Below are 14,054 nucleotides of genomic sequence, written 5' to 3'. Positions count from 1 at the left end.
AAGAAACGACAGTAAAAAAGGTTTCTGAATGAGCAACAACCAAAAATAAATGTAATATATCATGAACGCTCACCTGTATCACTGCAGCCTTGTTACTGAAGGAAAGCATGCTCACTCAACTTGCACAAGCTCTATGTCCCGTCCCCCTCCCCTGTCACCTCCCCACCCCACCCCACCTCAATGCAGGCAGTCACTACCTGAGACACAGTCACACTTGGCTTGTACAGGCCTGCCTAACCCCTCACCACTGAAGGAGGCAGTGCTTGAGACATCTAAGCTCAGATTCAGAATTCCTGTATGCTATGAAGTGCAGAGATACAGTGTTTCATTGTTATAAAACATAATGGAAGACAAAGACTGTCAATATCTTATGAAGACTTCTATTTTTCCTCTTCAGCATATATCCACGCCTCCAAAAAATCCCACTAGATTCCATTGTTAGGAAGTTTAATTTTAAAAATTGCTCACTCAAGTTTCATAAAAACTTGTTTAATAGGTCTAGGCTCAGGACTAAGACAGAATTTCCAACAATCTCAGAAAAGGCTCTAAGACATTTCTGCCAGCTTGAACTCCATCTGTCAAACAGTGCTTTCAACACTGATGGTCATAAAATTAAAGTATGGAGAAACCATACTTTAGAACTTCAAGATGCTTTCTGTCCTTCAACAGCAAATAGCAAGACCTCATTTTTTAAACAACATCTACCTTCTTAGGATTCTTATTTGCTTTTTGTCTTAATGAGTGGTAAAAATATATGTATACCAATTAGGTTTTTTAAAATCAAGTTGTGATTACCAGTGGCTGTGTGTATGTCTACATATGCATGTATACTTGTATACTTGGTGTTATATAAAATACTCAGGTAAGCAGGGGTCAAGGGCTGGGAGAAGTTTAAGAGGCCCTGCTCTGAAGCATGAGAACTGGGGAGGCTCAACTGTGAACATGAAAATGCACATCCCTGCCTCTCTCTTGCTGATGCAACAGTGAGGCGCATTGAACCCGGGGCACCCAGGACAGTGATTAGACCTCTCAACCACAGAAGACCGCAGGAACTTTCACTTTCGCCTGTGTAACAGCCTCCTTTCTCACGATCACACCAGCAAGGGGCAAGGGCAATAGCAGTTGCTGTGTTCAAACCAGGTCTCTTGGCAGGACGAAAGACCATCATCAATGGTAGTTCTCTCGGGTTTGTGACGTTAGCAATAAGGGCAAGCCTCCAAAATTAACAAGGGGCTAGCTACTTCTTTGTAGTTTTCTGATTATAATAGCCTGGTCCAAAAGCCTAGAAATCTAAGCTTCCTTCATCATGGGGCCAACATAAGAGTTTTTAACCCTAGCAATCACTAGAACTCTTGGATAGCTTAGAAATCTGGAGCAGTAGTTTCCAAACAGTGCAGCCTCCAGTGCATCCAGGAAAGTGTTGAAAATGGAAATCATGGGGTCTTCCATAGGGAAGGAGACGGGCGGGGAGAAGCAGAGGCAGAGGGGACACACCTGTAGGGGAAGCCGTCAGTTTGTATTTTAAGTTTGTGCTCTAAGAAGGTCCCAAGGGAGTTGTGATGCATGGAAAGGTTGTGAATCTCTGAAACCATCAATCAAAATTACGTGGTCGGAAATCCTCCTAGGTGACTATAAACACACACTATGCTGAAAGTACTGGGGTGGATGCTCTTCGGGGAAGTCTCCCTGCTCAATAGTTTAAAAACAGCTAAAAGAACGCAGCATGTCACAGACCAACCTGTTAGTGCACTTACAGGGGGAAGCAGTATTAAATCGCTGAACTTTTAAAGGCATGGTGGCTGCCAATGTTAATAATCTCATATGTCTAGGGCTGTAGCTACATATAGAAAAATCCAGTCACTGGTGAAATGCAGTTTTCTCTCTTCTGTGAAGCACTCAGGCAGCACGGGCTTTGACTTATATAAGGGCTGACAGTGAGAACATTTTCAGACACAATTTTACATTATACATTTTGTAAATTTATCCCAGCATGTCTACATACTTGACATTCCGACAATAATTAAGAAATGATTATATAATCTCATTACTGTCACTGCCAAGGACAACTGGGGGCTTTTGACTTCCACTGACTTCTACGATACTATGGACACACACAAGCAGGACAGACAGCTTAATCAGCTCCCATGTACCTGACCATTCAATTCCAATAGTTATCAATATATAACCAGGCCCTTCTCTTTTAGGCTCTCCCAATCCCATGACTCAGGTTATTTAAAACTCTTCATTATGTATATTCTCTGAGAGCTAACAGAGGGGAAAAAAATGCCATGCAACCACTGTGGAAATCAGTGTAGAGCTTTCTTAAAAGAATTATGGTATGCACCAATTACAGCCTCCTAGGCACATACCCAAAGGGCTATGCAAACTCCCATGGAAATGAAGTTACCTGCACATCCATGTTTATTCCCTGTTTATACAGTAGCAAGAACACAAAACTAGCCCAGGTGCCCATCAGTAGCCTAGCTATCCATCCATACAAAATGGACAATAAAAATACAATACATATACACAATGGAAATAAATTCATTCATAATTATCTTAGTCAGGGTTTTTATTCTTGCACGAAACATTTTGATCAAGCAAGTTGGGGAGGAAAGGGTTTATTCAGTTTACACTTCCATTTTGCTGTTCATTACCAAAGGAAGTCAGGACTGGAACTCAAAGCAGTTCAGGAAGCAGGAGCTGATGCAGAGGCCATGGCGGGATGTTACTTATGGGCTTGCCTCCCTTATCTTGCTCAGCTTGCTGTCTTATAGAACCCAAGACCACCAGCCCAGAGATGGCACCACCCACAAGGGGCCCTCCCCCCTTGATCACTAATTGAGAAAATGCCTTACAGGTGGATGTCATGGAGGCATTTCCTCACCTGAAGCTCCTTTCTCTGTGGTAACTCCAGCTGTGTCAAGTTGACACAAAACCAGTCAGTACAATAAAAAATAAAATAACAAAAATTGAGGGAAATTTACAGAGCTAGAAAATACTTCTACTAATTGAGGTAGCCCAGGATGGAAATGATAAATACTGTATGTACTCTCATGTGCAGATGCTTTTCTACATGATTTTCCACGTATGTGAATTTCTGTAGCAGTGAGTATAGTTAGTGGTCAGGAAACTAGAATGGGGCCCAAGATGGAAGAAGAAAGAGAGCCTTAAAGGAGAGGAGAGGAATAAAGATAGAACCCACATGGAACAAAAGTGGAAGGGGAAAAGGGAGGGCTGAAGAGTCTGGAGTTGGGGAGCAGGAGAAGGGTGTGAAGATCAACCACAACTAAGTACATATGAAAAGGCCATAGGAAAGCCTGCTAATCCGAGAGCTCATTAGACAACGTAAACCACAGATGTAATCGCTATAGCTCCTTACTATCATCTCTTATGTAATCAGCACCCACACTTCCTCCCTTAGCACATTAGGGAATTTATAGGTTTTATTATTATTATTATTCAAGACAAAAAAAGTTCACATGGCAGTTGGAATGATGTCTTTTTTACATTTCCTTCCTTCTAATTCTAGAACGTCTCCCGTTCTATTATTCTTACTATTTACTTATGGAAAAGACTAGAAGGCTGTCCTGTAATACACACATCATCAGAGCATGAAGGCGCATGCAGATGCTTATGTTCGGATGGTCCTGAGCAAGGACTTTCGAACATACTTCCGGAGGGACAGCAATGTATCTGAGCACAGCTCAGAATTAGTAACAACCTCCCAGATTCTGGGTTGGAAAAATCACACACCTAGGTAGTTTAATGCATTCCTTTGACTATGATTTCCAATGAGCAGGTACACTAGCCGCTAATTCAGATTTTGGATTGACTTCTGCTACTAGGATAGTTAAGAAATACTGTCTTTAGCCTTGCAGTGGTGGGGCACGCCTTTAATTCCAGCACTTGGGAGGCAGAGATAGGCGGATTTCTGAATTCGAGGCTAGCCTGGTCTACAAAGTGAGTTCCAGGATAGCCAGGGTTATATATACAGAGAAACCCTGTCTCGAAAAAAAAAAAAAAATAGAAATACTGTCTTCCCACTGCATCACTCAGGATGGTCTGTGGTGAGTTACTACCAGTCTGTCTTGTTTAGTGTAGGATATGCTCGCTCATCAGCGCCACCTACATGTCCACATCTGCTATTTCACTGTAGATTGCAAAACGCCGACATACATTTTTTTAAAAGCCTGCAGACTTGAGTGATGCATATATTTTTATAATTTTTCCATTTTGCTGATTGGAACTCTACTAGGTATTGACTGTGTTCATACACCATTACCTTAAAAACAAAAATCCATTAGGAAATTCATTTACATTTCAAAGCTCATTCCAGCTGTCTACTCTAAAAGACGTAAAATATCACAATGGCTTCATTCCCATTGCTGAGTCACTCTACTATGCTGATTCTACAGAAAGCTGGTCTTTCAAGTAGGACCTCTGCTGAGTAAGGGGACTTACACCGTTGCTCAGCACCTGTAGGAGCCCAACAAGCAGGGCCAAGACCACTGTGCTACCTGCCAGTCTATCACTAACTAGAGATTAGAAATAAATCTAGGAAAAGTTTACCAAACTTGCATGATCAGAGGCATTAACTGGGAGATAAAAAATATAAATATAAAACATAGTGAGTCCTGGGGAACACTTAGTTCTCAAACCTAATAAGCCAACATCTTTGAAGTTAGGCCCTGGAAATGGTTTGGGAAATTCACTCTAAGAGTATCTGAGTTAACACTGTTTAATGGAATATTGTCCCAGAAATAAGCTCTGCAGACTCCAACTTCCTATTTTTATCTTGCAGTCATTGGGCATAAACTGATAACAACAATAAATGTATCCGGCAGAGAACCCAAGGCTAGCTTTTGAGACACATTGGTTACAAGGCGCACTGCCCTACAGCTATCCTACAGTTTGATGTTGCAGACAGGGTGCTCCTGTATATACAACACTAGGTTTCTTTTTCTTTTTCTTTTTTTTTAAGTTGGATATTTTCTTTATTTACATTTCAAATGTTATCCTCTTTCCAGGTTTCCCGCCCTCCCGGAAACACCCAATCACACCAAGAGTGGGGAGGTGGGAGTGGGTGGAGAAACACATGGTTTCTTAATTCATTTTCTTCCCCTGTAGCCAGAGACTGAATCATGAAAGGAAAGGTTCACAAGTGAGGCCTAGGCGCCAATCACTTAAATCCTTATTTGATGTATTTATCTAATACATTGATTTTTTTTTTTCTCAACCTGTCAGACTTTTTCAAGGGAAGGTGTGTTGTTGGGAGAAGAGGGGTTGAACCCAGAGCTTCACACACACACTGGTAAACGTCCACTACTAAACTTTATTCTCAGTCTTCTAATTTTTATTTATTTACATATATACTTCGTGAGGAAAGACTTGATAGTTTCCCAATGTGGACTTGAACCCTTTCTATAGCCTAGGCAGGCCTTGAATTTATAATCCTTCTGCTTCAATGTTCTTAATAGATGGGACATCGCCCCAGCTCCCAAACTTTGTGAATGAAGAGTTTTTTATTTCTCGATTTCCTCATTACCCAATCCAACTCAGTCATTTACTCAACTAGCTTTGATCCTTTTGGACAGGCACTGAGCAATTCTTAATTCTTCCTTCAAAGCATCCACTCCTTTGAGATATTTTGGCATCTCTATATACAATAAGTGACCCATCCCAAGGCTTCACTATTTGGTCCTGGCTAAACTAAGAATCACAGTAGATTCAATCTCCTTGCTTTGTAGAAGAGTAAAAAGGTTATAAAGGTCATCTGATCGTCTCAAACAATTCCTACCAAAGGTGAGCATACACAGGCTGAGGAAGGCCCTTCAATGCCCTACCTATATTTTACTTCTGGAAGCACATGTAAAGTCATTGACAACCTACTTTTTGTTTGTTTGTTTTTCGAGACAGGGTTTCTCTGTAGAGCCCTAGCTATCCTGGAACTCACTTTGTAATCCAGGCTGGCCTTGAACTCAGAAATCCTCCTGCCTCTGCCTCCCGCGTGCTGGGATTAAAGGCGTGCACCACCACTGCCCGGCAACAACCTATTTTTAAATCCCAGATCAATGAGGGAAATTGGCAACTGCAAAAAGTTCTGAATTTCAAAATCTTAAAATGTGTGTGGGGATGTGCGGAGAAATGCAGGTGCCCAGGCAGGTCAGAAGAGGATGCCAGGTCATCAGGGCTTGTGAGCCACTCGCTGTGGTTGCTAGGAACTGAACTCGGGTCGTCGTTCCAGCCCCAAATCTGAAATTGAAAACACTAGATCGACAAAGCAGCACTGCCACCATCACCTCAGGATGCTGCCTGACTGCCAGCTCAGAGTCCTGCCTCAAAACTTCAGAATCTGTTCCAAGAGATCGGAAAATGGGTGTTGTTCAAGCCTCTCCTAAACAACTGTACACATAATCTCCTGGAAGATGGTGAGCTCAGCTCTGCAATTCCTCCTAGATCTAAAATGTTGTGCGTTATGATTGTGACTGAAATGTAGCATCCTCTTGTACACACAACCCTGCTCATTTAGATGTTCAAGTAGCTGTAGGCCAGGAGAGACAGCGAAAGCCAAGTCACAGTATCTTTCTGAAGAATGACCTAAGCTTGCTGTAATCACGAGCCTGACTCATTCCACTCTGGCTGTCTCCTGTGATCACCTAACAGAAGACTATTAGCAGTGTGTTCTCTATTATTCTCCTCTCTTCTGCGTTAGCTCGGGCCTTTAACATCGACCCTCTGAAACATCCTAGGCATTTTATGTCCAGATCCCTAACAATTCATCTCATCAATTTAACAGAAGGCTAATCGTCTGATATGTCATGCTCTTCAGTGAACAGAGCTTAGGACATTTAACTTCTGCTTCTCACCAAGTAACTATCCACTAAGGTCTTTATTAAGACCTAACTCTAACCCTAACCTCTGGGTCAAACCAGACTCTTAGTGTTGGAAATACAGAGGCAAACAAAATGACATCTCTGCTCTTCATGGAGTTTACGATCGAGTATGGGAAGTGGGCAAAATATACTTTAGAGAACCTGTCAGAACCTGATAGGTGGTGTGAAAACGAAGCAGGAACCAGGCTAGAAAAACTAGCTGAAGAAGTTCTGCCTCTTTCAGGACTATCTGAGCTTAAATTTAATTAAGACGAGAAGCAGAGTCATACTGAAAAGTAGGAAACAAGTGTCATTGGGAACTGTAGGTCCAAAGGACTCTAGAGCCCGCCACAAGCCAGATAGTCATCGCTGAATTCTTTCTGAGCTTATGGCCAAGGAACAACACTGTGTCATCTTACCGAGTGGCCCCCTTCTGCAGCAAAAGCAAAGTAGAGAGGGCACTGTGTTTCTCTGTGGAGAATGCGTTCTATACAGCCAGTACAATCATTCACTAGTCCATCTATAAGTAGAATCCAATTTTTGCATTTTTTTTTGCATTATATAACAAGTATTTGTGTACAGGTGTTAGCTTCCTCAGATTCTTGAGAACTCACATCAGACTTTTTTTGTTTTTAAACAGTCTTCTGCTTGTCACACACCATTTAACGGAGGCACTGCATAACAGATGAGATTAGTAAAATATTCAAAAGGGCAGTGACCTGCTCCTACACCCACCAGAGAGTTTTGGAGTGTAGGAAGAACACAGTTCTCCCTCTAGGAAACTTATTAGGAGTTACCACAGTAAGAATCTTCCTAATTATCCTTTATAATGTTGTCCCGTGGGTCTCTTTATAATTTCTGAAGGTTAGTCAAATTCTCAAAGGGACTTCTTAATCCGAAATAGATGCATCAATAGCTAGTGGTTGGGTGCAAGCACAGGGACTTGATACTGACAGTGGGGGTGATATCCGGTGGCTTGCAAGGCCACACCCAGTCACTATCCACTTTTCGTGTCCCCTCAAAGTGCTCCGCCTTTCCTTAAGCTCTAACTTTCTCTGCTCTCTTCAAAGAGCAAAGAACCACCCAGAACTATGACGGCCATTTAGGTTTTCCTTTTTAAAGAAAAATTTTATCACTAACCCCTCTCCTCACTATCAAGGGTGCCAACAATTAAGAAAACAGAAGCGATGATTAAGTATGCCATTATCAGCAAACTGCCGCCAAACTTTGAATGAACAAAAAACACAGTCATCAGATTTGCATAGTCTTCTCTTGTAAGAGGATAAACTCCCTTCTTTCTCACTGAGAACAAACCCACCGGAAGGCTGGGAGATCTGGCTACGAAAACTTTAAACGGTTTGGAAGATGGCAGCTGCAGCTTTGGGGAGGTAGGGATAACTCCCAAAGTCACTCCAGAGGGGCTTTAATGAATGTTGGCTCCGGATACCCGGTTACCACGTTCTCCACGTGCCCCATCAACTCCCTTCTACCCTCTTCACCTCCTGCCCAGAACGGGATAGCTTCCAGTTACCTGCTAGCCAAGTCTCGAGGCTTGGGCACAAGGTGCAGCAGAGAAAGCAAGAAAGCCCGCAGCCCCTCCAGCAAGGAGCCGCAGATTCTACCTCCGGAGTAGCGCGCCCCACACCGCACGCGGCTACAGCGCAGGAGAGCGCATTGGAAGCCCCGCCCACTCCCGCGAGGCCACACCCCCGGAAGAGAGCTTTTTAGCCCTTGGGAGGCGCCATAGTCCGCCTCCAACAGGCTCGGCCTCAATCTGGGCTCCGGCGGCGAGTGCAAAGCCCCCGCTGCCCGTGTGGGGGCGGTCCTGTGTGTCGCTTCCCAGGCATCTCTCCGGGCCCCTGCAGTAGAACCCCGAGCAGGGCAGCATTGCCCGGTGTCTCCTCCCCGCTTCACCGGCCTGCGTTACTGCCTTGGTGCTGCGGCTGCAGAAGCTGCGGCAACGAGTGCAGCCTGCGCTCTGCGGCTCGGACGGGAGGGCGCGGAACAGGCGATCTGGGCAGTGTCGCTGCGTCCTATCCACGCTCCCTTCCGCATCCCCGCCCCTCGATCGCACCTCCTCCGGAGCTGAGAGTAGCTCCTCGGGCTCTGCAGCAACAGCAGCAGCAGCAGCAGCGAGTCCTGGACTGCCTGTGGGAGGCACACCCACCTAGCCTGGCCGCACCCCTGCGCAGCAGCATGTCGGCGCTCGAGTGGTATGCCCACAAGTCGCTGGGCGATGGCATCTTCTGGATTCAAGAACGGTTCTACGAGTCAGGCAACCGGGCCAACATTTGGCTGGTGCGCGGCTCGGAGCAGGACGTGGTGATAGACACTGGCCTGGGGCTGCGCAGCCTTCCGGAGTACCTCTACTCCTCCGGCCTCTTGCAGGATTGCGGGTCTAAAGAGGATGCAGGACGCCGGCCACTGCTGGCCGTGGCCACCCACGTGCACTTCGATCACTCCGGCGGTCTCTATCAGTTCGACCAGGTGGCTGTGCACCGCGCCGAGGCCGAGGCCCTGGCTCGCGGGGACAACTTTGAGACCGTGACCTGGCTTTCTGACAGCGAGGTGGTGCGGGCACCCAGCCCTGGCTGGCGGGCCAGGCAGTTCCGAGTGCAGGCAGTGCAACCCACCCTCATTCTGCAGGATGGTAATGGGCCCCGCGGGCGTGCGCTGTCACTGAGGGAGGGGCTTGGAGAGCGTGTACAGCATGTTGCAGACCTCCGTGGCACTGTTGTTGCAGACCTTCGTGGCACTGTTGGGGTACAGTGCGGGAATACTCTGTTTCACCCTTTGCTGCCTGGAAGCCAGCTTAAGCAGAGACTAGGCCCTGGCAGGCTTCTCTGTCCGGAGATGCGCGCTGCTGGCTGTGTGGCTGTCCTTTGAAAGCTCACACCATCCCCAGTCAGTCGGCTACAGTAGTAACACTGCAGAGACTTGTGACTGGAGATTTTCCATTCTTTTCCCAAGTACCGGTTGAACATTTTCAGCTTTTGTAACGAGTAGGCTTTTAAGCAATGGCACCTTGTGAAGAGTGTTAGGCTCTGTGCTTTGAAAACTGCTGACTTCATCTGCGTGCTCACTTCTCTGCATAGTGCCTATCAGGTCCACCTGTAGGCTTGGAAAGCTTTGGTTCCGTTTCATCCATCCTGACCTTTCAGATGGATTTGTTTGCTTATTGCCTCCCAAAGGGGAAAAAAAAAAGGCTTGACAGTGAACATAAAATGTAGAATTATGACAAATATCTGGTCTGGATGAGAGCAAGGCCTAGGAAAGATCAATAAGGGAGTTGTTTCCGGTGGAGAAAGTGTGTGTGTTAATGAGGACTTCATTCTCTTGGTCCTAAGAAATTGATAGAATGGAGCAAAATAGACAGGGTCCCAGTCCCTTTCCCCTCATGCTGGAACTACACTAACTGAACTGATTAGCAACAGCAACAATATTTGATTTATCAATTTTATATTTTTGTCTTGATTTATTTATTTATTTACATCCCCCAAACTACTCCTGCTCCGGCTCCCTCCCTCACAGAGTCCCTCCTCCCATTCCCTCTTCTCTTCTCCTCTGAGAGGGTGGAGGCCCCTCTGGGTACCCCTCCCCCCAACAGAGCACATCAATCAACTCTCTGCCAGATTAGGTGCATCCTCTCTCACTGAGGCCAGATAGGGCAGCCATGGAGCCTGAGGTGCTTGCCTGCACCATATGTGCCTGGAACCTCTTTTCAGTCTGTGTGTGTTCTTTGGTTGGTGCTTCAGTCTCTGAGTGCCCCTAGGTTAGTTGACTCTCTTTGTCTTGCTCTTGAGTTCCCTTCCCCTTCAGGGCCTTCATTCTTCCCCAACTCTTCCATAAGAGTCCCAGACCACCGTCCAATGTTTGGCTGTGGGTATCTGCATCTGTTTCAGTCCCACTGCTGGGTAGAGACTCTCAGAGGACAGGTATGCTAGGCTCCTGTCTGCAAGCATAACAGAGTATCATTCATTAATAATGTCAGGGATTAGTGCTTGTTCATGGAATGAGGTTTGAGTTGGGCCAGTTATTGGTTGGCTTTTTCTTCAGTTTCTTTTCTATCCCTGCATTTCTTTTTAGACAGGATAAATTTGGGGTCAAACTTTTGTAGGTGGGTTGATGCCCTTACCAAAACTGCCAAAACTGGGAGTTTTGTCTGGCTACAAGAGGTGGCCTCAGCTAGTTTCATGTCCCCACTGTTAGGAGTCTTGGCTAAGCTCACCATCATTGACTTTCTGGAAGCCTCCTCTGTGGGACATCCTGGAGATTCTCCCCTCCCCCAACTTACACCCCCATCCCCACAGCTGACGATCTACATTCTCCTGGCCCTCTGACCCTCTCTCCTGTCTATCCCTGTACCTGATCCTATCCCACCCCACCCCTTACCCCATTCTGCATACTTCTTGAGTACATACCATGATTGTCCTTTTGGGTCTGAGTTACCTCACTCAGGATGATATTTTCTAGTTCCATCCATTGGCCTGTAAAATTCATGATGCCCTTGGTTTTTGGTTTTTGTTTTGAGACAGGGTTTCTCTGTGTAGTCCTGGAACTCACTCTGTAGACCAGGCTGGCCTTGAACCCAGAAATCCGCCTGTCTCTGCCTCCCAAGTGCTGGGATTAAAGGCGTGTGCCACCACTCCTGGCTTGATGTCCTTGTTTTTAATAGTAGGATACTATTCCATTGTGCAAATGAACCACATTTTCTGTATCCATTCTTCATTTGAGGGGCATCTGGGTTGGTTCCAGTTTCTGGCTCTTACGAATAAAGCTGATACGAACATAGTGGAGCATGTGTCCTTGTGGTATGTTGGAGCATCTTTTGGGTATATGCCCAGGAGTGGTATAGCTTGGTGATATAGGTAGAACTATTTCCAGTTTTCTAAGAAACAGACAGATTGATTTCTAGAGTGTTTGTCCAAGTTTGCAATCCCACCATTAATGGAGAATGTTCCTCTTTTTCCACATCCTCTCCAGCATGTGCTATTGCTTGAGTTTTTGATCTTAGACATTCTGATTGGTGTAAGGTAGAATCTCAGGGTTGATTTGATATGCATTTCCCTGATGATTAAGAATATTGAACATTTCTTTAAGTACTTCTCAGACTTTCAAGATTCTTCTGTTGAGAATTCTGTTTAGCTCTATACTCAATTTTTTAAAAAGATTTATTTATTATTATACATAAATACACTGTAGCTGACTTCAGACGCACCAGAAGAAGGCATAAGATCTCATTATGGGTGTTTGTGGTTGCTGGGATTTGAACTCAGGACCTTCAGAAGAGCAGTCAGTACTCTTACCTGCTGAGCCATCTCTCCAGCCCCATACTCCATTTTTTAATTGGGTTATTTGGTTTGTTAGAGTTTTTCTTGAGTTCATTATATATTTTGGATATTATCCCTCTGTCAGATGTGGAGTTAGTGAAGATTTTTTTCCCAATCTGTAGGTTGCTGATTTGTCCTATTGACTATGTCTTTTGCCTTACAGAAGCTTTTTCATTTCATGAGGTCCCATTTATCAATTCTTGATCTTAGAGCCTGAGCCACTAGTGTTTGGTTGATGAAATTGTCTCCTGTACCAATGTAATCAAGGCTATACCCCACTTTTTCTTATATTAGATTTACTATATCCAGTTTTATGTTGAGGTCCTTGATCCACTGGAACTTGAGTTTTGTGCAGGGAGATAAATATGGATCTATTTTCCTTCATCTACATGCTGACTGGATGTCAGAACAGCAGCATTTGTTGAAGATGGTTTCTTTTTTCCATCATATGGTTTTAGCTTCTTTGTTGAAGATTAAGTGTCCATAGGTGTGTGGGTTCTTATCTGGGTCTTCTATACTATTTTACTGATCAACCTGTCTGTTTTTGTACCAATACCATGGTTTTGGTTTTGGTTTTTTGTTTTTTGTTTTGTTTTGTTTTGTTTTGTTCTTTTATCACTACTGCTCTGTAGGTAGAGCTTGAGGTCAGGAATGGTTATTTCTCCAAAGGATCTTTTCTAGTTCAAGATTGTTTTGAATGTCCTAGGTTTTTTGGTTATCCATATGAAGTTGAGAATTGCTCTTTCAAGGTCTGTAAAAAAATGTGCTGGGATTTTGATGGGAATTGCATTGAATCTGTAGATTGCTTTTGGTAAGATGGCCATTTTTACTATTTTAATCCTCCTGGTCCATGAGCATGGGAGATCTTTCTGTCTTCTCATATGTTCTTCAGTTACTTTCTTCAGAGACTTGAAATTCTTATACAGATCTTTCACTTTTTTGTTTAGTGTTAAATGAAATATTTTATATTATTTGTGGATATTGTGGAGAGTGTTGTTTCCCTAATCTCTTTCTCTGCCCTTTTATCATTTATATAAAGGAAGGCTACTGATTTCTTTGAGTTAATGTTATATCCAGCCACTTTGCTGAAGTTGTTTATTAGCTATAGGAGTTCTCTGGTAGAATTTTGGGGATTGCCTACATAGACAATTATATCACCCATGACTAGTAATACCTTGGCTTCTTCCTTTCCAATTTGTATCCCCTTGATCCCCTTTGTTGTCAAGTTTCTCTAACTATGACTTACAGTACTATATTAAAAAGTTAGAAGGAGAGTGGGCAGCCTTGTCTTGCTTTTGATTTTAGTGAGATTGCTTTAATTATCTCTCCATTTAATTTGATATTAGCTGTTGGTTTGCTGTATATTGCTTTTATTATGTTTAGCTATGTCTCTTGAATCCCTGACTTTTCCAATACTTTTAACATGAAGGGGTGTTGTATTTTGTCAAAGGTTTTTTTCAGCATCTAATGAGATGATCACATGAGTTTTCTTTCAGTTTGTTTATATGGTAGATTATTTTGATGAATTTCTGTATATTGAATCATCCCAGCATCCCTGGGATGAAGCCAACTTGATTGTGGTGACTAATGTTTTTGATGTATTCTTGGATTTTGTTCCTAGAATTTTATTGAGTATTTTTTCATCAGTGTTCATAAGAAAAACTGGTCTAAAGTTCTCCTTCTTTGCTGAGTTGTTATGTGGTTTGGGTGTCAGGGTAAGTGTAGCCTCACAGAGTGAATTAGGTAGTGCTCCTTCTGTTTCTATTTTGTGAAATAGTTTGAGGAGTATTGGTATTAGCTCTTCTTTGAAAGTCTGGTAGAAAACCATCTGGCTCTAGGCTTTTATTTT

General features: G+C 43.8%; 2 protein-coding genes across 2 annotated transcripts in view; one reads left to right on the top strand and one right to left on the bottom strand.

Annotated features, from left to right (window-relative positions):
- Positions 1-8,650, bottom strand: part of Polr3g (RNA polymerase III subunit G) — a 39,902-nt gene extending 31,252 nt beyond the window's left edge. The window contains exon 1 of the mRNA XM_021180821.3: positions 8,407-8,650. The gene's annotated coding sequence lies outside the window, so the exon portion shown is untranslated. The remainder of the gene's footprint in view (positions 1-8,406) is intronic.
- A 12-nt stretch (positions 8,651-8,662) lies between these two features.
- Mblac2 (metallo-beta-lactamase domain containing 2) overlaps positions 8,663-14,054 on the top strand; it is a 33,405-nt gene continuing 28,013 nt past the window's right edge. Inside the window, exon 1 of the mRNA XM_021180819.3 lies at positions 8,663-9,525. Within this exon, the coding sequence (XP_021036478.1) occupies positions 9,072-9,525 (454 nt within the window). The 5' untranslated portion in view covers positions 8,663-9,071. The remainder of the gene's footprint in view (positions 9,526-14,054) is intronic.

Source organism: Mus caroli, unplaced genomic scaffold (genome assembly GCF_978045245.1).
Source record: "Mus caroli unplaced genomic scaffold, Mus_caroli_1 scaffold_15, whole genome shotgun sequence".
NCBI classification, from domain to species: domain Eukaryota; kingdom Metazoa; phylum Chordata; class Mammalia; order Rodentia; family Muridae; genus Mus; species Mus caroli.
This window is presented reverse-complemented; position numbering and strand designations above follow the sequence as displayed.